The 27980-nt window shown below is 41.7% G+C and overlaps 2 protein-coding genes across 2 annotated transcripts; both read left to right on the top strand.

The window, feature by feature from the left end:
• Positions 1-3: 3 nt before the first annotated feature.
• On the top strand, positions 4-19605 carry LOC143013485 (uncharacterized). The gene is made up of 17 exons (XM_076167129.1): positions 4-336; positions 1038-1205; positions 1391-1459; positions 1600-1773; positions 1976-2133; positions 2245-2433; positions 2539-3211; positions 3339-3501; positions 6815-6926; positions 8358-8448; positions 10167-10253; positions 12463-12615; positions 13656-13785; positions 13896-13928; positions 14252-14349; positions 14799-14882; positions 18528-19605. The coding sequence occupies exons 1-17, from the start codon at positions 265-267 to the stop codon at positions 18627-18629; spliced, it is 2556 nt and encodes an 851-aa protein (XP_076023244.1). The 5' UTR covers positions 4-264; the 3' UTR covers positions 18630-19605.
• A 3494-nt stretch (positions 19606-23099) lies between these two features.
• On the top strand, positions 23100-27151 carry cbln4 (cerebellin 4 precursor). The gene is made up of 3 exons (XM_076166803.1): positions 23100-23491; positions 24202-24318; positions 24563-27151. Exons 1-3 carry the CDS (start codon positions 23225-23227, stop codon positions 24758-24760), a joined length of 582 nt encoding a protein of 193 aa, XP_076022918.1. The 5' UTR covers positions 23100-23224; the 3' UTR covers positions 24761-27151.
• The last annotated feature ends 829 nt before the right edge of the window (positions 27152-27980 follow it).

Raw genomic sequence — 27980 nt, 5'->3', positions numbered from 1 at the left:
GTACTGCAGCAGATATGTTATTGCCCCTGCGTGTGAGGACTTGTACACTATTGTGAAGCGTCCTTGTGTTGACAGGAGGAGCCAAACTTTGCTTCGTGGGTGTGGAGAAATTTACCTGTCAGGTCTGGAGTGGGTGAAACCTGAGATCACAGAGGGTGGCGCTAGAAAGAGGAACACAAATCTGTTCGGTTTTTCTCAAACTTAAGACAACTGAGGGAATTTTTTTCTTTCAATGGATTTTTGTGCAACATCCGACGAGTCACGATGCCAAGTTTAGGATCGAAGAAGAAGGAGAATCCGTCCAGGATGGATAGACACACTGGGGATTTGCCACAGGTAAAGAAATGGGCACTGAACAAACGTAAAGGAGTGTTCTCTTCTTTATAATTATAATAAGTCACAATAGCTTTAAATTATTGATTCTACGTACGTCATCTTTACTGTAGAGCTCTGTAGTTCCACAGAACTCTGACTTTCATTGGCCTCTGCTTGTGCAGTTAGGTGAGACACAGTTTGGTTCAGGTTGCTGGTGGGGAATCTCTTAAGCATGTTTCACTTCCTCAAGTGATCCTGACTTCTCTTTTCATCAGTAGTTCAGCACAAAGAACCTGTTGCTCAGAAATGCAACACAATGACATATTTAAGTATCAAGGCCCTTTTTCCCGTAAGTGATTCTTCTGATTGTGCTTTGTAAGATAGTAGTTCCTCATGGTGATTACAATGACATTAGGTTCCTACATGTCAGACTCTCTTTGGCTTTTGAGGTGAATCACTTTTCTCCTTTCAGTATCTCAATGCAACAGAAATTAAATTGAATTAAAGAAAATATAACTTGAATTTGACCAAGAACCTAGGAAATGTTAATGCTCTGGATTTTGTTTTGAGTTTAGTATTGTGTCATTCCCTACTTTTAGGGGTTAAAATAAGATGCAAAACTGTCACAATAGGGTTAACCTCACAAAATTGGACATAAAAATACAACAAATCTGTCTTTTCACATTGTTTATCTTTGCATTTTTTTCGCTTTTTGCTTTCAGCTGAGCAACGAAATGCAGCTGAGCATCATGAACAAGGTGAAGACTGGCGAGTTGTCCATTGACGACGCTCTGGACCAGGCCAGGAAGGATCGGCAGCACCTGCTCAAGCAGCTGAGTCTGACTCAGACTGAAGAGGGACAGACATTAACACCAGACCCTGTTGGTCTGGTATGTTGATAAGCTGCACCATCCTGCTCCGTCACTTTTGCACAGAGTCTGTCCTGCTTATCCTGACGAACTTTTGCGCTGCATCTTAACCAAATGAAAATATGAACATAGAAATACTTTTATGGTATAGTGTCAATATTTACATGAATTTTATTGTGTGTAAAAATTGTGTGTTGTTGTTGCAGGAGCTCCTCCAGCACAACTTCAGTGTTCACAAGCACGGGCGCTACAGGTGGCAGAAGCGAGTTCTACAGGTGAGTGGCTTGTAGAAGATTAAAACAAAACAAACTAACATCAAATATGAGCATTTTCATCATGTATCATATAGAACTACAGAATATGCCACTTGTGATTTATTGATGCAGTAATTCTCTCCTCTGCCGCGAACATCTAGATTGACTTTGTGACTAAAATGGTGTGCAGCATTGAGAAAGGCATCATCAAGCGTCAGCTTCCCTTCGCCCGAGTCAAGAGCTGTGACGATGGAGTCGGCTCCAGGTTCTCCATCTCTTTTAAAGATCACCATGACTATGAATTGGAGGCCACGTCGCTGGAGGACAAACACAAGGTGAATTCAGTGTGTAACAACACAAAATAGGGAAACCATCCATGCCTGTAGTGTGTAAGAGGAGGAAACACTTGTATTGTGTTGTGACTATTTTTTGAGAGGTTTTTTTTTTACTACAACCTTGGTCGGCTTTTGTTGTAAGTTGTTGTTGTAAGAGTTAGCAATTTTCAAACCCTGCTGTTTAATTCTTATTTTGGTGTAGATGATGAAGCTGGTGAATCAGATCATCTACAGCAACATTTACACTCACCCTGCAGATGGAAACGCAGAAACACATCAGCAGCCCCAAGAATCAAAGAGTCTGCGGGAGGGCGTCCTGTTCCTGCACAGAGGAGGTTTGGCCTCATTCAAATGGGTGAAGTACGGACGTGTTCCTATTCCACTAAGAGCTACACTACAAATGCACAGCATGGATAAGAGATCAGGAATGATTTCACTTGATTGCATCATCTGAGGTCCTTTTTGTTCCAGATATGAAGTCCAACTCCACCCGGGTCAGCTGATTCTGGTCCCCTTCAGCCGCCGAGCGCCCACTGATGGTGACACTCCATCGACTGGGACCATGTCTATGGTGATCCATCTATCAGACGGTGACACCAGTGTAGAGGCACCTCACAGCCCAGACACCTTCACTCTGGTCACCCACAAAAATCAGTACCAGTGAGTGAAGATGGGAATATAACAATTTACAGCCTTTTAATAGTGTGTATCTTCAGGCATCAATGTCAGCTGATAGTTGAAGTTTAGTTTGTTGTTGCATTGCAGCTTCCGGGTGCCTGTAACAGAACAAAGCAGTGGCCCAAAGGGGATCCAGGAGGATCGAGACGCTTGGGTCCACGCAATCCATAAACTGTGTTCAGACTGGAAGAGGAGGTCTAGAGCTGAACACATGTTTACAGAACCAATGGCTTTTCAGCGATATAGCATTGACGAGGAGACAGAAGACGCGCTCCAGGAAGAAGGAGCAGAGGATTCAGATCTCCTGTTTAATGGTGGAAACAGGAATTCCACTTCTCCTCCGTCTGATTGTGCAAACGCAGATCCCACATGTGGCGGTGGCGGTGATGGACGAGCCGACCCCTCAGCTCATCGTGCAACGCCACTGGCTAAACCTCGCAGCTTTATCGGGCCCGATCTTCCCGCACCTCTATCTCCGTCGCCGCTTCTCTCTCCTGTCCAGTCACCGACTTCTCCCGCAACTGCTGAGGCCTCACCCGCCCTCCCGGCACACCCGCCTTCATCACACAACGACCCCACATCCGTTTCCACCGTCTCAGAATCTCTCATTCACAATTCAGGTAGTTCAGTTGAGAAGAGGCCTAAGGTCCCAATGATCCCACCTCCACCTTTACCCCCACCTTTACCCTCCAGTCGGAAGCTGAAGCCAAGAATAAAATACACCAAAGTATTCCACTGGGACCCTGTTTCAAGAGACAAGGTAATACAGTCACTATTATGTCATCAGATAAGCAACTATAGACTGTATATCTGGTAAATCTCTTTCATTTCAATTCGTCTCACCCGTCCCACCCGTCCCAGTACTGTTTTCATTTGTTTCTCGGCAGATTGGAAAATCATTTTGGATTCAAGATGGCCGCAAGAGGATTGAACTCGACACGGCACGCTTGTTGGAGCAATTTGCTGTCACAGACCATGCGACTCCCAGTGCAGTCGAACCGAGTACTACCAAACACATTATGCTGGATGAGAAGATTGCACACAACTTCAGTGAGTACCTGCAGTCTGAGCTTTGAGTGTATCCTGCATAAGGCCTGAGCTTATCAGTATTATCTACAGGGAAAGTCTGGACTTGATTTTCATTTATGGCATTAATCTTCTCAATCAAAACAAAACGAACATAACTTCCTGGATGAAGTGGAATAAAGCAGTTTATGCCTTCAGTGATGTAAACTGTGGTGTGAAATAAATTCCCAGTTTACAGCCAGCAGGGGGAAACACCACATAGAGAGAGTGATAAGGATTTCTGCAGAGGCAGAGCTCAAGTCAGGATCTTTATTTTCCAGAAATGAGACTTTAATTGTCCAATCAAGAGGAAGCTGACCTAATGACTCTACCAGGGAGGCCTGATAAACGATGCTGTTTGCCTCTTTTTTCCTTGATTGCTCTGACCAGAATGAAGCCACAGTGGTTGTAAAGGAGATATAGAGATTTTCCTTCAGTGTTTCTGCAGGGGGCAGTGTGTCACTAATCAAACACTCCCGTAACTGCCCAGGCAATCGACAGAGCTATTGAGAACTGGAACATATTCAATTTCTTGTCTAATAGCGTTCCACTTTTGATTCACTTAGTATATATTGCTTGTAAAGCTCAAGAAACAAGTTGAAGGAGAACATTCAAAGGTCTTTCCTCCCTGCCTGTGAGGTGATACAGATATCTCTGACGTGGCACAGAGCTGCTAAATGGAATCAGCATTAGTACGAGACAGGCGGCAGAATTAGAGTGCATGTATTTATACAATATGAATAGGGATCTTAAAAGCAGCCATTTACTGCCTGATACAGACTTTGGTTCTGTTAGGAGAGAATGATCTGCATCATGAAAGCCTGCAGAGGACCTGAGGCCGTGTGTTTGTCTGCCGCAAGCTTTTCAACATTTTAGACATCTGAATTAGAAGGGACATTATGTCATCTGCTTTGATTCAGATCAGACTTTGATGGAGGGTTTTGATCAGCGAGTTAGATTTGTGAAGTTAGATTTGGCCTGATTTTATGATAAAACAACTCTTCTTGTGTTCATATAAACTTTACTGCTAGTTCTAACAGCTAAGATAACTAAGAATGTGATTAATATTTAACAAACACACTCCAAGCTGTTAATTAGTTCCTCTCTTATCCTTAGCAACATTAAATAAACGCAATGTTGCTTGCAGTTATAGACCAGTAAGAAAGTTGGGGCAGCGTAAACAGAACAACAGGTGGATCTACTGCTGTACTCTGTAGTTTCCTTCATCGGTGCAAGTACGCTAGTGGCTTCTTATCCTCCAGTATATTCATTGCACAGTAATTTACTGCTGACTTATTTATAGTATGCTATTAAAAGTGTTGTTGTGGAATATCAATGAACTTTGACAGAAGAGTTATAGCTTGTGTGTGTGTGTTTTTTTTAATTACACTCTTGATACCTGAAGCTGCAGAGAACACAACACAAACTTTGTTTCTTCTTTAAGATAACAGTTGTGATTGACACACACGGCATGTCAGGGCAAAGTTTTGTATCAGTTTGTAGTTTTTTAACGAAGTGCGGTTCCACTTGTCACCTCTCGTCTCTCCGATTCTGTGTGTTGTTGTTTGAATCTAGCAGTATGTCTGTTTAAGTTATGCATCTGAATAATGTGCTTATTTGAAAGGAGAACCCTGGTGTATACTCCCTAATCAATGCAAGGCGATGTAGCAAGAGCTCTGATCCACTTTGTTATTTAAAGAGTGAAACTGTCAGACTTTTAATTAAATGTACACCTGTGGCTCCCTGATCTCACTGGGATGCGCTCTTCATCTCCATACTGTAATTTGACGGGGCAATGGCCAGTGAACAAAAACCTCAATATTGCACTTGTGGTTGTATGTAAGATGAGTCTGACTTGGACACCAACAGCACTCCATGTTGCCTTTGTCTTTGTCTTGAACCCGGAGTCATTTCATCCGTACCTGTATAGTAACTTGTGGATTATCAGCACTGTGAATGAATGTATGGGGAAGCTCAATACTTTTCAATCAGTGTGCACCTCTCTCTGTGGTCTGCATCTGGCTTCCACTTGGCCTGTGTTGGCTTTGAGTGTGGCGTTCACAGCCAATCTGGCAAAGCATTATGGGTAAAAGACAAATAAACAAACAAAACACATTTACCAGCGTTTGCCTATACGTGACCTTACAGATTCAGCAGACACAGAGCAACATTAGTAACCCACTGGAGTGATGTTTCTCAGGGGTGCTTATCTTCCTCCATGTTTGACTGTCACTAGAAGACACTTAGTTAGTTGTGCTCACATTGCCAACCCCCTGTTCAGCCATTATTATAACACGTCTCGCCTCCTTGTGTCACTTGGACGAGAGACAAGTCAAGAAATTGGGTTATATTTTTGACATTGCTGCAGGAGGCATTGTGTTTCCTATCGCCTCCACTCATAACAGGCATGCTGCAGAGGGAAACAAGGCCAGCTTGGGCTTATACAGCATATCCATGGACAGCCTCCAATTCAAAAATGTGTTGTTTGCTGTTGACTTATCCCAACTTGTTTTAATAGAAAAAGCTGCTTTCTGTGGCTTGAAACCAGAATGATGGTAGAATAGCTGAAACTCACCTGTGAAAAAGCTCCAAATGTGGGAGATAATAACACTAGTGTTCATGCCACATAACACAAAGCCATGTGATGCTCCGTTCATTGTAGGAATATTCATTATAGCTCATGTAAGTACTTTGGATATGTTTGGGATTGGTCTCACAATTAGAGCCATTGTGATTGTTAGAAAGCCTCAGCAAGTGTCTGTTATCAATAAAGGGCTCATTTATTAGTCTTTATCTATATTATTAGTCTTTATCTATATTTGTGTCTGTGCCATAAAGCGTCATTGTTATGGACATGTTTAACATCACACTTACAAAAATCCCAAGCATAAGATAAGATAAGATAGCACTTTATCATAGATTTGTATCAAATTACTCTTGTAGTTTCTTATAACATTGTCTATAAAGTATATAAATCTAAAGTATCACATTACATTACATTACGATCATTTGGCGGATGCTTTTATCCACAGCGACATACATTACATTACCACCCTTCGCAGAGGGGGGAGCAATTGAGGGTTCGGTGCCTTGCTCAGGGGCACCTCGGCAGGGGGTCGAACCGGCGACCCTCCGGTGCACTACCCACTGAGCCACTGCCTCCCACATCACATCAGCTTTAACTTGATAGAATGCAAATGTGTGCATTTCTCTCGGGCATTTGAGAGAAAGTAATTAACCAAAGAACGACAAGATAAATCATTCTTATACAATTGGATGTGTTGACTTTTTCTTCCAGATATTTTCCTCAAAAGTTTCCCGGTACAGCCAGGCGAGCTGAAGGACAAACTCTTCATTGTTAATGAGGATGACGGAGGCCTGTCTGATGAGCACATCGTCTCTCTGAGGAGGTATGACGTGCCAGAACCAAAAAATCTGATTTGTATTCGCCCCTTACGGTGTCATGACAGAGTCAGACAGACAGACAGAGAGGTGAATGCCTGATTGTGTTCAATGTCGGACAAAATCTGACTTAGAAAATTATCATGGCAACGGGGGATGTTGCTGTAGTTGCTATAGTTGCTACAGTCTGAACACCTGAAACAAGGGAATCCACTGTCAGTTCATGGAAGATGTTCACATAACAGTCTCATAGTGTTAGAATACTAAAGATAAGAGAACCTTTTACCACAGCAGCTTACTAATAAAAGTTTCATCTTAGGTTATTTGCGGAGATGGAAACTATTGACACGTGCGCAGATATACGACACTGAAAGCAAGTAAAATGCTTTCCCATTCTTACCTGTAGTTTGCTGGCTTTAGAGGCTGACCTGCTGGAAGGGAAGGGTGATCTAATGTACCATGTGGAGGATTATATTTATCCTATGAAAACTTAATATATATTTTAATGCTCTGTGCCGGGGGCCTGAGGAATACAATCTCGAAAGGACCATTCTAACAACTGTTGCAATATTAATGAGTGGTGCTACTCCAGTGGCACACAGCCCGGCTCATGAAAAAGTGAACAAAATGCTTGGAGGTTAGAATGTGCTGGAATGACAGTATGAGGAAGACCGAATCAAGAAGAGCGGGGTTCAGACTCGGTGCAAGTGAGTAAATGGTTTGTCCCATTAGCCTCTCCCTTTGTAAGAAAGTGACAAGGAGCATCTGCCCTTCTTGTCTCGGATTTCTGCAGGCCACTGAAAATCACTGCTGTAGCAAACGTCTCAGCCTACGGACCGCAATCATTAAAGAGGTTTAAGATCAACCAATGGAAAACATAAAACTTTTTAGAATCAGTCTGTAGGTTGTGTTTAATGATGAAAATATAAATCTATCACAGACACCAAGATAAAAGGAGAGGAAGTAATTCTGCCTCAGGAAGTCGGCAACTTCCTCTTTGAAACCTCATTTTAATAATGATGACTAATAAAGGGCTGCCAACACAACTGACTTGTTCCCGTTAGCAATAAGATATTCACCTCTGCCGCCCCGATGAGGCCCGTAACGGGGAGGTGTTCTAGTAATGATTGTTTCCTGTGCTACTGTGACAGTATTGTCATGGGAGAGAATCAAACAAGAAAGGTTTGATTTGAGCAACCAAAGATCACAATCTCACAATTTGACAGCTGTTACAACACACATGTAGATAGACAGATAGATGTATAATAAGTGTTTCTGTAGTTCCGTAGCCTGCGGCATTCATCGCACAATGTAGAATGCATCAAACGTAATATTGTACACTTATTGATCACAACTATAGCTTTATCCACTTATTGTTGTTATAACACCGTTTGCCAGAGGCGCAGCAAGAATAACAATATAAGTATTTTATGTTCCAGGTATGTCCCGACCATGGATGATGTAGAAAAGTATAAATCTCACAAAGGCCCTGTGGCAGACCTGCATATTGTGGACCAGTACATGATGGAGGTACACTTTACAATTCTTCACATTCATTGCAGCTCCAGCAGCACGTGTAGTAGTGCTAAAGTTCAGCTCGCCCCCACACCTCTCTCATTCACGCTGTGGGCGCTGTGTTCACCTCCCAGCATGCCCGGCTCCTATTTGACCCACGTGTGGACGACTTAAGGCTGCAGGAGGTGTAACAGACGAGCAGCAGGGTCAACTCGCAGTGCTCTTCATGGAATATTTGAAACCAAACAGAAGGGATTTCATACTTACGAGACAGGCGGACGTGTCTAAGAGAAAATGTTTTTATAAGCGGAACATAAATCATTTACGTACACACACTGTCTCGCCCATGTTGCTGTAAATCCTTCCTGTATCTGGAATGCGACCATGCAACCCATGCAGAAAAAGGTAGTTACTAAGGAAAGCACTTTTTAATGCAGTTTTGTTACCTTATCACACATTCTAATGCGAGGTATAAGTGAATCTAAAGGGACATTCCACAGCGTAATCAGTCCCTGTTACTCCTGCCAAGTGTGAAAGATTCATCATTTCTACAGTGACCAACAATTTTAGGGATTTAATGTATTTTCCCCCTAAAGCCCATTAAATTGTTAATGAAAATGAAACATTTAAGTTGGATCAATATCATTTCACCATGTTGCTTTATTATTTTCTTGGATGCACTGAAAATAAAAGACCGAACCTCCAGCGTTGTTCCTTACCGCTGTGTACTCCCTCATGAATTTGCAGTAATGTTGCAGGCTGGCGTTGAAACGAGCTGTGATTTTAATAAATGCCGCACAGGCGTTAACAGTCGTCAGCAGTAGTGAGATGTGCTGGTTCTTACAATCGCCGCTTTGCTCTTTACAAGCGATTCATCCCGCCGAGAGCTGAAACGGCCTGATTTTGGAGGTGTCAGTCGTGAGTAATCACCCACACGCTGTGTTACCTGTGGAGGATACAGAAAGTGTTGTCTGAGGACACAAGGACCTTTTTCCTGCATGTAGTGATCCTGGTCATGCTGCACTGGCTGTGAGTGCCAGTGCATCTGTATGTCCCACATATTGTTGTGTCTGTTGTTTATCCTGAAAAGTTAAAAGCAGAATTCCCTCGTCTTTGTCTCACATTTGGCAAAAATCGGCACAAACTCTCATAATTGCTTCCAACTTGGTGTGAAAGCCATCTTATCCCTGGAGGATTTGTGATTCAGCTCCCATGTCACGTTTAGAGTTAACATGACATTAGGGAAGTGAGACGTGTAAGAAAATGTGATGAATTCGAGAGTGTAGAGAATGACTGACGACACATTCAGGGGCCCTTTTCAAAAAATAGCTTAATAACTATTACAAGGTGTAGATTTCTGACACTAATCCTAATATCCTTCCTTAACTATCCATCAAGACTGAGCACCCTTTGGTTATTGGTATATAGAAGGATCCTGAGCATGAGCGAGACGGTCTGACACATCAGAGTGATTTATTTAGAGGTGAGAGCCAACACAAAGGTCGACTAGGCTGCTCAGCCAATTGTCTCGAGGTGTCAAGTCATCAGTTTCTCTGTTGAATCAGGCCGACAACAGGCTCACCGCTCTCCAATTGAGCTGCAGGTAATCTGGCTGTAAGAGTCCTCAGTCTGTTAGAACGCCAAGACAACCACCGCCTGAATAAACACGTGGAAATAGGTTGTACAATGATATCATATATAATTCTGCTTTCCTTTTATTTTTTCTTTTACAGATGTGTAACGTTCCCTATCTGAGCACACAGCTGGACCTGCTGCTGTGTCTGAGAGAGCTCCCGGTCAGCATGAGCGACCTGCAGCCTGTGAGTTTACTCCGTCACCCGCCGAGCCAAATCAGGAAGGCAGAATAAGGCAGCTGAACCACGATCCTGTGTGTGTGTGTGTGTGTGTGTGTGTGTGTGTGTGTGTGTGTGTGTGTGTGTGTGTGTGTGTGTGTGTGTGTGTGTGTGTTCCATTTCTGCAAAGGTTAAAGCCGCAGGAGGCGCAACACGTAATGAAACCGAACAAAAAAGGCAAATTTATTCAGTAATGCAAATAGCTGATGTTCAAGTACACCGCGACTTTACACGTAAATGAAGAAATATATGTCTGAGGACATTCCAGCAATTAAAGATGAAAGCTTTTTCCTTTTTGTGTTGGAAGTGGAGAAAAATAAAGAGATGTACGTTAATCAAACACTTACATATAAATACTACATCTTCACTTTTACCAAACTCATGGAACATTTCATTCATTTATTCCTCAATCTTCTGGATCGTCCTCGCTAAAAATACACTTTCGTAACATTTTACAATACAAATTAAGACACAGTGAGATGTTTAATGTGTGTTCCAAATGAGTAAGCAGAGGTTCCAGTTGATCGTCAGTCAGGCTCGTCGTTAACGCTCTTGTTGTTTACGGCCACTGGGGAATGCAGAGGGAGAAGATATTGCAGCCAGACAGGAATCTGCTCCAAGCGCCTCCTCTTTTGATTCTCGTCAAGCTTCTGTTTCTTTCAGCATCACTGCTTCACTCTTAATCTCCCGTCTGCTGACTGTCTGAGAATAGAGAGGAGCTATGGAGAGGGATGAGGGCTGTGAGTCATTTTTCTTTGTCTGAAACACAGAGACAACACGTCACACGCCGGCTCGGTGACATGACGAGAAACAAAAAGGCAATTTTGCCACGTCTGAGATGTAACAATTCTGGCCCTTGGCTTTTTCTTTCAGTGTAGCTGAGATTTACAACAAATGGAGGTCTGTTGGATGGCTGCACATAAACTTTGCGGTTTGAGTGACAAAAGGTTTTGCTGCTGCTGCACGGAGCGGCTGGGGACCTTTCAGTTGCAGAATATAGTTCAGATCCTTAGAATCTCAGGAACAATCGATGGCTTGAGCCGCGAACATTAAAGAGGATTTATTTGCCACCTGACAGATGAGGTTTGAGGATAGAAAAGTCACCGCCTGGGGGAGGGGACTCTCACCTGTGGCCTGGTTTGTTGGTGCTCTGGATTGTTACTAGGATAACAAATTAGAGTCTGTATCCTGGACCTGATTCCATCCCTGTGCGGTTTGTTGTGTTATGTGTGCAGATTTATCCTTAATGTGAAGGAACACAAGGGCAGGAAGTAAAGTAACATAAGGACGCGTAACGGGAGATGATGACAAAATAGAGCAGGAAATGAACACAAAAGACAACAAGACAGGATCATGACAATCACGGCCTGTTGCCATGGCGGCGTGGAGGCTCCCCATCTGAGCTTGTTTACATCGTGTCGCTTGATAGGAAGCTGTGTTCACTGGTGGCTCGCAGGAAGTTAAACATATTGTGTCAGCTGCGTCAGTTGTGGACATTTCTTTGACACTTTCCTCACTGGACCATCTCCTGCTCCTCAGCCTGCTTTACTGGATTAGGGCTCGACTGCTGCATCGCATGTCTCCCTCTCTTGTTTACCGTCTTTGTAATTTCCCTGCTTCCCCCACTGACGGCTCTTATTGCCAAACACGGCCCTTCTGTGAGAGGGAATCTATCTGAATCGTCTCTCCTGAGGTTTCGTCCATTTGTTTCTTCTTAGAGAGCTCTGTGTTGGGGCCAGGATGTTGTTGCTGTGTGAGCCTGTAGAGCCCCTTGAGAGCCTGTATGCCATATTGAGCTATACACATGTAAACATGAACAACATGTACAACACAAGTGTCGATTTAGTGTCTTTCCATCCTGCTTTAAACAGGATTTATCCAGAAAGGTTGCGATATCTTAGAGGGATATTTGTACTCAACACAACATGCTTATCAACCAATTATGTCAAATGAGAGGCTGAAGGGCAGATGTTCATCCTATTAATGTAAAATACTAAAGGCAAAAGCTATTTTTGTCAGCACTGACTCAGCACAAAATCCTCCAAGTCTCATTACTCTCCAAATTGACAAGAATTTGTTGCGTGAGGCAGCGAAAGAAAGAGCCGGTTTGCAAAAAATAAATAACAGAAAAGAAAAAAGAGGCACGTTGCCTGATGCCGCTGTGTTTGTCTTTCAGCTGATTAACCAGAAGATCAGAATGTGCACGCAGCTGCTGGATTCCGGGTCATTTGTTTCTGTGCTGGAGTACCTCCTCGCCATTGGCAATTACCTCAACGAGAACGGCGGGAAGGAAAAGGCCAAGGGATTCCGCCTCTCCTCCTTGACTAAAGTAAGACTCCACCGCTGCTGCCTGACCTTTGATCGAGTGTGTGCCGCCAGGCTAATAAGACGCTCATTGATATACACAACAGGGCGTCCGGCAATTCTCTCTTCTGTCCTTCATGTTGCTCTCATGCAGGATTTCTCACAAGTCGCTGCCACATTCTGACAGCTACCTGGCAGCGTCTATGAGGCGGTTGTTGTACCTTGCTGATCCATTGAAGCCTCATCTTAAGATTCAATAGTTGGATGCATATTTGTTTTTCCTGTCTGGGGGTTTCTTATATCATCTTCAAATGGTTTCTGCATTCCTCTAAATTTAGTTTGAAGTATAGTTTTATATCCATGTGCTTCTCTACAGGGAGGGTTTAGGGGTCTAGATGTTCTTGACTGATGAGTGAAATGTCCTCGGTTCCTTGTAATGAAGCCAAGGCCTCGTATTCCCTCAGAGGTGTCTTAAGGTTTAAATTGAGAAGAGAAAAGTGCCGCTGTTTGAGACGGACCCTTGGTTGTTTCCAAGGAGAAATAAATGCATCTGAGATCTTTAAAGAGATTTGTACTCAAGTTTGTCTGCTAGTGACATTTTATTTTCTCCTCTCTTTGTGTTCTAGTTCAGATGTATTTATAGTAAAACAAACTGTAGTACTGTAGTCACATTGAAGGGGTTAAGGGATAAAAGTCTGTATTCTGATTTTCAAAGGTCACATTCATCAAAGCTGATCTTTGTCAAGTACATTGATGTTTGATTTGTGATTAATACTGAACACAAACATAACAGTTGTGTTTGTTCCCATGCAGCAGTTTCAAGGTGTTTATTTCCGAACAAGAAATCTAACCTTTGGGTAATGTCACCCACATTTATTTAAATACACAAAGGACATAAAAGATAAAAGTGAACAGAAGCTGTTGATGTCTTACCTTGACCTTGAGTCAGTCAAAGCTGTAGTTTTGCAAAGCCTTCAAACAGCCACGAAGAAAACCTTGCCGTCTTTGTGTTCGGTGGCAGAGGTTTGATCAGACTTGAACCTTGTGTGCTCTCTCCATCCGCAGCTCTCACTGTTTCGTGGCAGAGACAAGAGGTCCACTCTGCTGCATGCCCTTGTAGAGCAGATCTTGATGCATGACTCATGCTTGGCCACTTTTACCCAGGAGTTGGCGGAATTTGAAACAGTCCCAGGAGGTAAAAGCAAATCTGATCAAAGCTGAACAATGTGTGTGTGTGTGGTGCTTTTCAACCTTCGATCGCTTGAATGAAACACGGAATTTGTGCGTGACTTTTTTCTTGGATAGCTTCCATTAAAGGATTGACAGCAGAAGTGGACGGTGAGTAGATCTCATTTTTACTACAGCATCCAAAGACTGTGTTGCTCTTATATTTGCTGACACTGGCGAAAAACTGGCACTGCTCTATGTGCCCGAATGTTATTGGGTTAAGAAGGAGAAGAAGGAGTCATCTGGCAGTTAAGGTCTTTATGTATTTGTAGGTACTGGTGTGGATTGCAGTTGTTTTGCAGAATTTTGCTGACTTGAGACTTGACATAAACAAATAGAGCAGCATATCTCATAGCAGACGCCGACTGATTTAAAGAAGCTACTTGCCTCAGTATTCAGATATGACCGATGTAACCGTGTGTGTTTTATTTCAGTCCTGAAGAAGGAACTGCAGAAAGTCATTCAGTACAGCAAAACTTCCAAGAAGAGAAAGACTGGAGATCGTCATCCCAACTTCTCCAAAGACCTGAAGGTAAAACACTTTGATACAATTTATTATACATGTCTGTTTTTAAATCATAGAGGCAGAACAGAAAACATGATACATTATTTAAAGTACACAGGGGGTGACTTGATATTAATATGGAAGACTCACAGAACTGTAAACAGAACAATAGTAATGTGGAATTTATCAGCACGACTTTGTTCAGCCCTCAAAAGTATGAGGGCCTCTTATGTCAATACAATAATCATTTGTATTGATTAATCAGTTCTTCCCATGATGCAGAAAGCACAGAGATGCTAATACTTCTGCCACGGCTGCACAATACGTTTATGATGTTATTTTAACTAGAGAAATGTTCATTATAATGCTCATTAAATTCCCTTTAACAGTGAACATCTCTTCTTATAAAAAGGAGTGAATGAATGGACGGACAAATGAATGAACACCGCACTGACTCACTCTGCTTTTCTTTTCAGATGGCAATCGAGAAATACAATACAGATCTGTCATCCCTGACCAAGAAGTGTGAGGAGATGAAGAAACTCTACTCTGTCATACTGGTAAATCCTTGAGTTATTATTTCAATATCTCTATTGCACACACTCTGAGACGGATGGGACTCGGTTCCAGTAGTGTCCAGATGGCCTTCTTTGATTGTTTGTCATCTTATCTCCCCACCCGACACTGAGAGAGCACCGATATTTCAGGGGGGAAAAGTCTCCAAGGTTACGTCTTTTTTATACGAAGAGTCCTTGAGTGTGCGGATATAAGGCATCAGATATTTATTGCCGGAGCGAACACATCATTTAAAAGCACTGATTTGTAGCTTTGTTGTACCTTTTCCCTTCTGGCAATTTGTTCAGCATTTGCGATCAATTTGTTGCACGTAGTCACGAGTTCATCTCCACCCTTGATGTGTGATGTCATGCCAATCGATAAAGCGAGGATGATCCGGAAAAGATTAAAAAGAGGCCACGTGAACGCTCTTTTTTTTTCATGTGCTTCTGCAAAAGATGTGTAAGAGATGTGTTCAATGGAGCTTTGGTTCATTCAGCGTTCGTTCAGGATGGATTCATTTGAAATTGCTTTCATTTTGATTTCATTTTGACTTTTCTGGCAACAAAATCCCAACAAAGAAAGAAAGAGAGAGAGAGAGAGAGAGAGAGAGAGAGAGAGAGAGAGAGAGAGAGAGAGAGAGATGACCAAAATAATGATATTCCTAGAGGTTTGTCTGAATCATTGAGGGCTCTACTTGCCCCTAAGCATCTTTGTGCGTCTCGGCGTCGGATCCCTTCATAACCTAAAACCCCTCAGTCACACATATCATCAGATTGACTGCAGGTTCTGGTCCCAAAGTATTCTTTTATCACATTGTCTATGAAGGAGAACATTTTCTTTGCAGGCTAACCTGATAAGGTGAGGTTTATAGAGCTTAAGTCTACTTTTGACATCTTAACAGGTGCTATGTCTTTTTTATAGAGTTCCCACCAAAAACAATCAATATGAAAGAAGCGCCTATTTTCTCACCTTCCACACTCCTCCCTTGATAATCCATCATCATAGAGAGTCCACTTACTCTTCCTGCTGTGTTTGAACACTGAGATATGATTGGGCGAGCTGCGAGCTTTGGGTCTGGTAGGGAATTTTGTTATACCAAGACCACAATTAGATTCCTGTGCACTCCAGCAGACAGCAAGTGTGGAGACAGAGCACAAGCAGTGTCACACACACCTAATGTGCATTACGGGGGTTATTCATAACAAGCAGCAAGTTATGTAAGGTATTATAGGAAAACGCATTTGTCAATACAGGGAAGAAAACTTTAAATTTAGATCTCAATGAGCAAGGGAGGGTGTGTGTGTGTGAGAGAGAGAGATTCAGAGTGCAGACGCTGATAATTGAGGAAGAGGCACATCACCATTAGAATGGGGCAGAGATCAGATCCAAACTTTCCATTTGAATGAACTGATTGATCAGCTTTTCTATTGATTATTAAAATATGATATAGAGAGAACAGGACTGAATCACTTTAAATATTTTTTTAATTTTCACATCCCTGTCAGGCCACTGTGATATTTCTAAATACCAGAGCAGAGCCATAATGACTCGCCCCTCCCCCATAAGTTTAATCATACCCAGATCAGCGGCGACATCATAGTCCCTCTCCAGTCTGACCCTCTCCTCCGTGAGCGAATAGAGACCCTGCTTTAATATTTTGCGAGTGACCTCCTGCATATACAATCAAACCCTGCAGGACCATCAGGGAGAAGTATGAGTGTGTTTGACTGACTGAAGAGAAGCAGGTTGGGCAAAGGCTTCATTAAATCAGATCTGTCACAAGGCTGAAGAATTCATCACCACGCCACTCAACAGCCGAATTCTATGAAATCTATGAAACAAATTAGGTACTTGTGGAATTTTTTGAAGGCCTTTTTTTTTCAAAGCCGCCACTGTGGAGGCAACATCCGATAGCTTTAGGATTTAATGGATTCTCCAAACATGTCTGACATGTTGCACATCTTGTTATATAAGCCCATTATTTTGCAAGATCCTTCACAATAATGAACACTGACAGCTGACAGCTATGGCAGATGAGCACTTGTTGTTGTGCGATATCTTTAATGCGCCATGTGACATAATTCCACTTTAGTCTTCTCAGTTAAGGAGCTTTTCCTCCTGTTTTTTAATGACAAAATAAAATGTTTTGATTTTGTAGGTGGAAACGTCTTATTATCTCCATTGTGGTCTAATTAAACACAGAGAGATCACATTACATACTGAGTAACATACACTGAGTTTCTATTGAGTTAAGAATTTACTTTAAGATTTTTCAAATAGCTTAAAGAGCGTTGATGGTCTGGCGTCATATTAAATCCCTTAAATGCTCCACTTAGATTTGCCAGTGAGAGTTTTTATCTGGTTCCCTTCTCTCATATCTACAAGTGAAAAGTTTGCTCATCTCAACCTTTAAACCTCCCAAAAACTTTTTCTGGGTGCTTTATTTTATTCATTATTACAGAATTGTATATATTCAGCAGTTTTTTAAGTTTAGGCACTACTTATAAAAGAAAAACATACAAACTTGCTGTACAAATGCAAGTTAATATTGTCCGGTCTATTTACTGTGCATATAATAAGCAATATTAGATGTAATGCCACTGAATAATCACTTTTGTGGCGTTTATACGATGACTTCACAAGTTTAGGTGCTTTGTGCTGATGCTGCACTTTTGCAATGAAGTCACACCGCCACAAATCCAGTGCTCACACATCTGTAAAGCTGCAGGTGAGCGGTTGTGTTGTGGTTTTTAGTTGAAACAGTAATTGTCACACTCTCTGTTGTTGTTCCCATTCTTGGCTGCTTTGCTGGTGATGCTCTGCAGTGTTCTTAAATCATATCAGACAGGGGGAGTAGTGGGAGTCATTACGTTAGCTGGAAATGCTTCTTTGTGTTTTTACCTCAGTGCCAAGGCTGTGGTGTCTGCTGGTCCTTCTAACAATATCTCCAAAACCACCAGCTATCAAATATAGATAAATATGAAACACAACATAGCAACGCTTGGTGATCACTGATGCCAAACTCTCTCATTTCAATGGTTTGGACCTTTTTCTTCACATCAAAGTGGTTTTAGACATAAATCTGCCTTTGATTAAATTTGAAAATCTGCAATTTTAATATATCAGCTAACTTATTTGTCTCATTAATTACATTTTGGTGCTATTGGCGTTAATATTCAGATTTAAAAGTAAAATGGAAAGAATTACAAGAGGAAAGTATGGAAACTTTGTAGCTTGAGCAAAAGCATTTAAACCTCAAAAGTCAAGAGAGTGCACTAAGATAATCAGTCAACTTAGGCACTATGCTAATATCGGATACATTTTCACTTAGAAATTTATGGTAATTGCCGTAATTGTGCTGTCAGTGACCTTTAATCACATAATTGTCAGGACTGATTCGGGAACACGTCTCTCCCTCATTGTTTAAGTGCGCTGAAAGAACGGAAACCACGCTGAGGCGGTATATGAGTTCATTATACCTAAAAGACTATTGTTGGAAGAATATGCACGACCCAGACATCAGTTACATTCCTGACAAAAAACTAACTCGTCCTTATTTGCAAAATTATTTCTGTGAACTCAAAGCGCCCTGAAAGTTTGACTGTGTTTCATTTCAAAGCAACTTATTCTGTTTCTCTCCCATCAAGGTTAAATTTGGGGAGCCGATGGATCAAGACTCTCAGGAGCTCTTTAAGCTGGTCAATCACTTTGTCCAGGACTTCAAGAAGGCTCATGCTGAAATGACATGAGTGCAATTGTATTTAAAAATCAAGCAGCTCAGAGTCGGTGGGTTCGGTTTATGATGTGAATCTCAAGTTTTGCAATTGTGGCAATATGTACAGTTACATTGTTGTTGTTTTGAACCTATATCCTATACAAAACTGTTACACCAGTATGGATTATGATGCCTTTAATCTGATTATATGATGATTACATGATGAGTTACATGCATGCAGACATACCGAATGTATACATAGACACACACTCGCAGTCCCTAATATGTCACACAGTTAAAATCAGGGGAAATAATACATTTAACTTTAAATGAGTTTAATAAAAGCAATCAACTTTCAGAGCAAAGGTGAGATTATGTAATGACAATCTACAGTATGTTAAGATAGTGTAATACTGAAAATATAATAAAGCATTTAAGGGTTATATATTGCATATTGCAGTTAAGTTAAGTTTGGTTTGATTTGACTGCATGCTTCAGCAAATCAGTAATAACACTGTAATAATAATAATGCTTACAAAACACTGACATCTGACATGTGCTGCAGTGGCCACAAGCTGCTGTACTTCTACTTCCTGATTGTTTTGAACACACAGACATCCCATTAGGGCTTTGGCTTGTGGATTTGTTCTGCTCCAGGCCCACCTCAGCTATCAGGCCCTTTGTGTATCCGTCACCGCCCACCCAGGACTTCCTCCTTCAAAAGATCCGCAGAGGTGAAAAGGCAGACCTGAGCCTCGTGGGTACATCATTCCCACTGATTTCTGCGCTGCTCTTTTGTGTGTCTGACATTTTAATCAGTAGACATGAATAACATAGTCAGTATTTCTGAATATGAGTGGCGGTGTATAATGAATCACACCTCTTTGTGAGCAACCAAGGTCTCGCTATTTTCTTGTAATAAGAGAAAGTACTGATTTGATGTAAATATGTGCATTAATGGAAACTGTAAGAAGGAAACTTTTAAGCTATATTTAATAAAAAAAACGTACATGGACATATATTTTTATTACTTTTTCATATTTAAATATTGTGCTCTTACATCACGCTGACCTTGCCTTACATTTTATAGCTGAAGTTTCTAGAGTTGAGCCTTAAGGAAAGAAGTCAGATATTTAAGTCACTGATAATTGAGCAAGGCATTTAAAGCTGCTCCAATTGAGAGGATTGTTCGATTGTTGACTGGAATCTGAAGGACGACTCCTTGGTGTGAAGTGATTTACTGTTCTTCCTGCTGTGGGCACAAGTTTACTGAAGAAAATCTCCACATTTGTTTCAGACTCTGCAGGGTTTACAGGCCATTCAGGGGCTTTACATTGTGGATGTGAAAGCTTCTGTTACTGTTTTGTAGAACAGCTCCTCTTCCGTCTTCGGCTTCTTGCTTTCTACAGTATATCTTTACGCTGCCAAATTCTTTAGCCTGTCTCCTGCTTTGATGACTAACTCATTGTATTTAATTTCTTTTCCTTTTGCTTACACTAAGTCCTCCGTTGTCACATTGCTGACTCACAGCACCTATTATTGTTGAGCTTTGGTCCCATTTACCACTTAAATCTTTATGCTTGCTTAGTGTAAATTTATACAGTAAACAAAACAAGAAAGTGACAGAAACATTATGCAAATATGTATGTGGTACCGCCGCGACCTGCATTTCTATTTTGGGGGAGTTTGTTATAAAATATACTGCCTGCTTAACTGGCAACTAAGGGAATTAAAGGGGATCTATTACAGCTTTGCATTTTCTTATCTCATTTATATTTTAAAACTTTTGATCCACTTCTACTCTCATTTGTTGCAGCATTGCCGTGCATACAGAGTGAAAACAGACATTTATACAAGGAGTTCAAAGATCAATGAGCGAGAATCTAGACTCAGATGGGATACAAACGCAATTTAGTGGCTATCAGTTTCATTTCTGCCCTATGATGTCATCTGTTTGTTGGATACGGTTGCCAACTGAGATTCATAGAATTACTGGAGATTTTGCTTATTAATATAGGAGCGAGGAATACTATAGCAATACAATAGGATGCAAATTGTTATTGATTATATGCACATGCACCAATCTGCCTCTCTTCACACACACATGCACACACACCATGCAGAGAAGAAGGACCCGTCACACCACTTCTCAGTGAAAGAACATTTTTTCTTTTGACAGGGGGTTCATCTTTGTTCCCAGTTTCATTTGGATTCACAATGAATTCCTGCGATTGTGACACTGGGTGCTGAACAGCTACAGTTACCTTGACCTCTGTGTGTGTGCTAGTGTGTGTGTGCGCGTGTGTGTGTGGTGTGCTCTGCAGCGACTCACACAGTGTGCAGCGGACATACCTGAGTATGATAATAGCTGCTCCCAGCACTGACTGACAGTTATTACTTCAGATCGCCTCCACTCACTTCACTTTGAAACCAAAGCACAGAGCCACTTACTTCAGATTCAGGCTTAATAAGTGTAAAACAATGAGGTGACTGCATGGAAACAACAATGCCTGATGGAAGATTACCAAAGCAGCTCATTATTTGAAACAAGCGTACCCAACAAATAAGTGTTATAAAGAGAACACACACTCTCTTTCCTCATTTCACTACTAATAATCCTTTTTTCAGGGGACATTATTGATCCAAGTTCCTCTATAGAACACATTGGTTAATCGAGTGTTAGAGCTCTGTGTTTGTTGTTAGAGAAGTTTGTAATTTCCATTTTTCTCCATAAAGTTATGAGACGTTCACAGCTTCAATGTTTTTATTTCGTCAAGTTTAAGTTTCATCTGGAGCGGAGTGTTTAAGCTCTAACACCTCCCTGCTCAGTCACTCGGCCGTGGTGGAGTTATGTTCCACTATAATCATTGGTTCCACTTTAACCACTATCATTTTGTGCCGTGCAGCAATTTTAAACTGAATCAGTGAGGAAGAAGATTCAGCATAGTTTGTGTAATTTGTGCTTGTTGGAGAATGTTGGAGATCCACTGACGTTTTAGGAGCGCACACACACCCTGATGTCTTTATACTGGAGCTGCTGGGCATTCTGTTAACTCATCCACACATTCACACACACTTTTTGTTCCTTCAAGCTTTGTGTCTGGCAGATTCTGTTTCAGACTGCAAAAATGCAACTGAAATCTGTCTATCTATCTATCTATCTATCTATCTATCTATCTATCTATCTATCTATCTATCTATCTATCTATCTATCTATCTATCTATCTATCTATCTATCTATCTATCTATCTATCTATCTATCTATCTATCTATCTGTCTGTCTGTCTGTCTGTCTGTCTGTCTGTCTGTCTGTCTGTCTGTCTGTCTATCTATAGGAGGAAATTAAACAGTATATAGGTTAGAGGAATTGAATAAGAATGCCTTAAAGGTGCAACATGTGATTCAAAAAAGTAAACAAAAGGATAATCCCACAACAAATGAAACCCGAGCCTGGATCCTGGCATCAGTCTCACACTGAAGATGACACTAAACAACAAATACTTCAAGGTTATTCATGTTTTCTGCTGGTTATAAGTTTGTTTCTGTGAGTAGTGATAGTAGATGGATTGTTTCTTTATTTAGAATCAGCTGATAAACTAAGATTTATTACCAATAAGCAAATCTTTCCGTGTCAGTATGCAAATGTTTGTAAAATGAGTGAGAATAATGTTGTGCCATTCCACACACACAGATGTTTAAAGCCAGCCTGTGGATCTAAAGACCAAAGGGCCCCGGCTTTGATTCCCACGGACCTGGAATCTGTCTCTACCATAAATCAAGAATTTCAGGAAAGACATCCATCCTGTCTGTCTGCAGTAACATAATGATGAGTCACTGCATTCAAAGCAACGTTAAGCTTCCAGCCAGAGGGAACAGACGGGCTCTGCGTCCTAACTCACTCCCTAACACTCCTCACTTCATTAGCACCTATAGTTTCAGGCTGCAGTCTTCCAAATGCAGATTTCAAATGGAAAACTGATGAGGAATTTCTAAACGTTTTCACACATTTGGGAGGGAATTTAGAGCATCGACGGCGTTCATTTGTCGTCAGAAGCTGTAACGTCTCGATTGAATGAAGTTAACATGGAAGGATCTGAGTCAATGTGAGATTTGGTGAAATTACGCGTGGACTGTTAAATATAAGTTCCGCCACACGTTGGTGCGTAAAGTGGATGGCTCGGCGCGCACTGACTGCGCTGCGCATTAATGCGGGGAACAGCCGCCCGTCAGACGCGTCCGTTCCGTGGAGTGACTGTGTGTCTGTGTGAGAGAGAGTGTGTGTGAGGGATATGGACGATTCACCGGCAAGAACAAACTACTTCTCCTCGTAACATTTCCACAGGTTTTTCACTTTGAGGTCCGTGCAGATTGAAACACGGAGATGAGCCGCGCAGGAAACACTCGGTGATCATCGCGTTCCAATTAGCGGTCCAGATTTACGCCTCATTGGGACCTTTGTTGCGTCTGTGTGTCTGGATATGGCAAATCCCCGGATCCAATAAGAGAATCTCACAGCGGAGGGACTCGGGAAGTTGGATCAGGAGGAGACGGTCTCTTCTTCTTCTTTTTCCCCCCCTGCTCCTTCTTCTTCCTCCCCCAAATCGGCGCTGCAGAGAGAAGGACGCCAGCATGGTGAGCTCCTTCTTACTCATGCTCAGCTGGACTGTGGTCACCGAGGTGGTGCGAGCTCAGAACGACACGGAGCCGATCGTCCTGGAGGGGAAATGCCTGGTGGTGTGCGACTCGAACCCGGCTATGGACTGGAAGGGCTCGTCCTCTCCGCTCGGCATCTCCGTGCGCGCCGCCAACTCCAAGGTGGCTTTCTCTGCAGTCCGGGGCAACAACCACGAACCGTCAGAGATGAGCAACAAAACCAGAATCATCTACTTCGACCAGGTGAGAAGCTTCATTCATCAAACATCATCTGTGTGTCTGTAACATGAGCCCTTAATCGAACTTTCAAGTTAAGGTTCGAATCCCCAAACACTCAGAACTCTCATTCTGATGTCACCTTTACATGTTCATTTTAAGATTGATACTTATGATGGAATTATGATGCCATTTTAGATTTCAGATGTTGGTCACATGGAGGAAATTTTGGACAGACAAAGGTTCTTGTTTAGGGCTGGCATCCTGCAGAGCTATACCACACACACACACACACACACACACACACACACACACACACACACACACACACACACACACACACACACACACACACACACACACACACACAATCATCCCTCATCCTCTCATTTCAATTACATAACTTGATGTTTTCCTCTCAACTACTGTGATTGATGAGGACCAAGGATGCTGTTGCTATGAAAACAGGATCTGTCAAAGGTCTTGCAGAGCACACGTTTTTGTTAAAGGTGGGGCTGAGTGTGTGTGTGTGTGTGTGTAAAGTGTGTTTTCCCTCCATTTGGAACCAGTTAAATGCTGAAATGGAGATGAAATGAGTCAAGGTTGGATTGGAGTGAAGTGAGACTCTGGAGTTTTCTTCTTAACAAAATTTCTTGTTGGAAAATTGAAGTGGTGGGTATTTTGTTTGTCATGGATATAAATCAAATGTACGACTCTGCTTTGCTTCTTTCTTACAGGTTCTGGTGAATATAGGAAACTACTTCACCTTTGAATCTGTGTTTTTGTCCCCACGGAAAGGAATCTACAGTTTTAACTTCCATGTCATTAAAGTGTACCAGAGTCAAACCATACAGGTATCCATTTTTGGTGTATTCATGGGTTTAAAGGGGGTAATTATCTTTCCTAGTATGACCTCAGTTATTAACATATTGATGAAAACAATGTTGGCTCACCTACTTGTGCAAAGGGGAGCAAATAAAGCCTTAATGAGGAGCTGCAGAGTGAATTTAATGCTCCTGGAATAACCAATAACACATCTCTGAGCCGTTCCCGTTCCTCTCCCCTATTGCTAATTGTCATTTCTGTCGGATGGCGCAGGTGAACTTGATGCTGAACGGGAAACCGGTCATCTCTGCCTTCGCCGGGGACAAAGACGTCACCCGTGAGGCGGCCACCAATGGAGTTCTGCTTTATCTAGAGAAAGAGGACAAAGTCTACCTAAAGCTGGAGAAGGGAAACTTGGTGGGCGGATGGCAATACTCAACCTTCTCTGGCTTCCTCGTGTTCCCCCTGTAAATAAAAGAAGATTGTACGCCTATACCGACTCTGTCATGATGTGTTGTCACCGTATAATCGACACATTGATGCGTCATTCGGATTTCGGGGAGAGGAACGTGGAAATGGAATCGCAACAGGGAGGAAATAAGACTTTGAAGAATGTTCACGTTCTCTGGAAAAGGCCCGAGTCTCCATCCAGATCAAGAAAGACTCAAACTGTTCCCTCGCTATGTTCCCTTTCACTCCAGCAGCCTCAGAGTGGAACAATCTGACATTCCACAAGTATTTTTCCTAACATCCACATGTTGCAATATGTTTAACGTATAGAATCTGTCATGGCAACTGTTGCATCAGGCCTTTTGGATGTGTGCTGTATGTGCTTGTGTAAGTTCTTGGTCTTATCATTCCAGGCTTTAGCTCAGCGGACGGTGATGAATATGAGCGATAAACACAAATTATAGTCACGGAAAGCCAAATGATGGAAGTCATTCATAGGATTCTTGTGAAAATGATGATTAATATCGAATTGAAAGCTTGTTTTGTGATGTCGTGCCAGATTTCATCACAGTGCTGCTATTTTTGCTTTTGATCAATGGTGGTCAGTTACATTTGTGGATTATGGTTTTATGGACCTTAAAGTAGTTAAATGGGGATGTGGGAGCCTTAAAAAAGGGGCACAAGCTGATAAAATACATATTCCTCTCCCAGCTGGCGAGTCTAAACAGCCTTCACTGCGCTTATTGAATTAATGAAGTAATTTATTGTTTCCGCACACATTGGATGACAGCTCAGCCCTTCACCTGCAGCCATCGCTGCTCTCATGCAGTGTGCAGGGTAGTGCAAAGTGTCGCTGTGCTGCTAAATCAAAACACCATGCTGAGGCCTGGGAGGAAATATGATTGGAACTCTTACTTCATCCCGATCAAAGTGTGGCGCCCCACGTTCACCTGCAGTGATTTGATTCTGCACATGAACGCTGCTCCTTGTGTGTTTTTGCTGATATTTCCCTGTCCTTGATTGATGGATCGCCTCTGGCTTCATCAACACTGAAGGGAAGTGATGTCTCTGTTTTCACCATCTGCCTACGTTTGCTTTGTTTACACATGTCACACTTCTGTCACACATGTATGTTTATTTATTGTTATGAATTATTGAGTCACAATTTTTTTTTTGGGTCACATTTATGCTAATTTCGTTGGACTGAACATAGTCTCTACTTTTCCGTCTAAATGTTAAGTAAATCTTAATGTATGTTCACAATAACACACTTATAACACACTAATAACACACTAATAACACACACAATAACTAATGCTGTGCCGCCGAATTGATTATACGCTTTTATAGTCTTTAAACTGCCACATGTAATTATTTTAAGTTACATCATTTCAAATTGGTACATGGATCAATGAAGAAGTTGCTTACAATTTAAGAGAGAAAGTCATGTTTTCAGCGCACACACACACACACACACTCCATAGATGACATTTATACATATTTTAAAGAGTTAAAGAGTTATTTTCCATTATTACTCAACCGACTGACGGATTCACCGGTCTCGGCATTTCAAATAAATGTGACATATTTCTCAGCAGCATGAACTGTGTTTATGTTCAGCTGTGTCCTTCAGCGCTCTGGGGAATGCAGAGCTGCTATATTTGGAGGGCTCATACCTCATCTTCTTCAGTGTGGGAAGGTGGCGGTTGATTGCTTCTCCCCGTGTACAACATGTACTTTACAATCTGAACCACTTAGAGCTCATGTCTGTAATGTGTTCAATTCATTTTCTCATCCTAATCTTGTATACGTTCATCCTTTGTATTACACAAACACAACACTGGCTTTCCTGTTCGCTCGCTGTACATCTTAGTAAACAAGTGCTGGTGATGGTGACAGCATGTGATGGACTTTTTGGGGAGTTTGAAGGTAAATTAAGGTTTCTGCTGTAAGTTAGATTTCAGATAGAAGTCAAAACAAAACAACATCGAATGAACAATGACACGTTTAACAGGATGTTCTGTGTAAACTGTGAGAAAGATCAGGTACATGCAATCTCTATAATAAGGTTCAGTCTTATTTCATAGATGCTTTCATTTGTATCTGCTAGTTTGTTGTTTACTTATTATTATTTGAAAAGGTTTTATCCACATTTTTGCCTAAATGTGGTAAAGAGTGGGCTATGATGGAGGGGAAACCCACTCAGTATTTGGCTCTGATCCTCATCTTGGACTTTTTAAAAATCATTTCTTAACGTAAAATGTCAATGAAGTAATGTTTCAATGAAAAAGCGGGCTCAAAATAAAGCAGCTCTGCCCTGTTCTGCTGTTAGTTGCTTCTTTCTCTTCGGGCTAACACATTCTGAAAAAGAGACAAATGTTGCCCCCGGGCTTGTTCAGCCTTGGCAGAGGTATGTTCTCTAATCAGCCACTCCTGAATATCAGTGACACTATCATGGCATTTGTCTGAGTCTGTAGTCAAACGATTTGGATCCAATTTAAATCCTAGAAGTTTTAGAAGGAAAGTTCTCACGTACTTTTTGCAGTGTTTTTGCAGCCACACACACACACACACACACACACACACACACACACACCGCCACCTCTATACCCAAAGCATTGCATCATGTAACAAGGCTGTGTTGGTGTTTGGTTTGTTAACTTTCTTATCCAAACATCCACTCAGAAAAAAATAAACCCATTATTTTCTCTCAGAGATGGAGCTCTGGGAAATCTCCAAAATTATGGAAGAATTTATGGCTGCTCAGGCTGCGTCTCAGTGGAAACTGATACAATGCATTTCGATTATATCTGCAACAGAAATATCAGATTCATCACGGCACATAAACACCCTTAATAAGAGTCTAAGTCTGCTTGGTTGATTTTCTCCTTCTGCAGGAGAGCGTTTATGCATTCCACTTGCACACTTTGTTGTAGAGATATACTGCAAACGTGTCAAATAGTCTCAACAGTGGAAATACAGAAATTTGAAAGGTCCTGTTTGTTCCTAGAAAAGCTCTGTATCTGTCACGTCTGCAGCTCCACTCCTTCCTGCATGCAGACAGTTTCATTATTTCTTAGAGTAAAAAAAAACACTCAGTCAGAAATTCATTCTAAAATCACATTTCCCCTCTTAACACGCAGAAGAAATGCCCCCCCAAACTTGGTGTGTGGCCGAGGAACAGAATTTCTCTGCAGTAACGGTGATCGATGCTTCTGTCCTCAAAGCTTCATCACGCTGC

The sequence above is a fragment of the Genypterus blacodes genome, unplaced genomic scaffold (genome assembly GCF_046128005.1).
Source record: "Genypterus blacodes isolate CSIRO-AG114 ecotype Tasmania unplaced genomic scaffold, CSIRO-AGI_Gbla_v1 ptg000156l_1, whole genome shotgun sequence".
NCBI classification, from domain to species: domain Eukaryota; kingdom Metazoa; phylum Chordata; class Actinopteri; order Ophidiiformes; family Ophidiidae; genus Genypterus; species Genypterus blacodes.
Note: the sequence above shows the minus strand (reverse complement) of the source record. Positions and strands in the feature narration are given on the sequence as shown.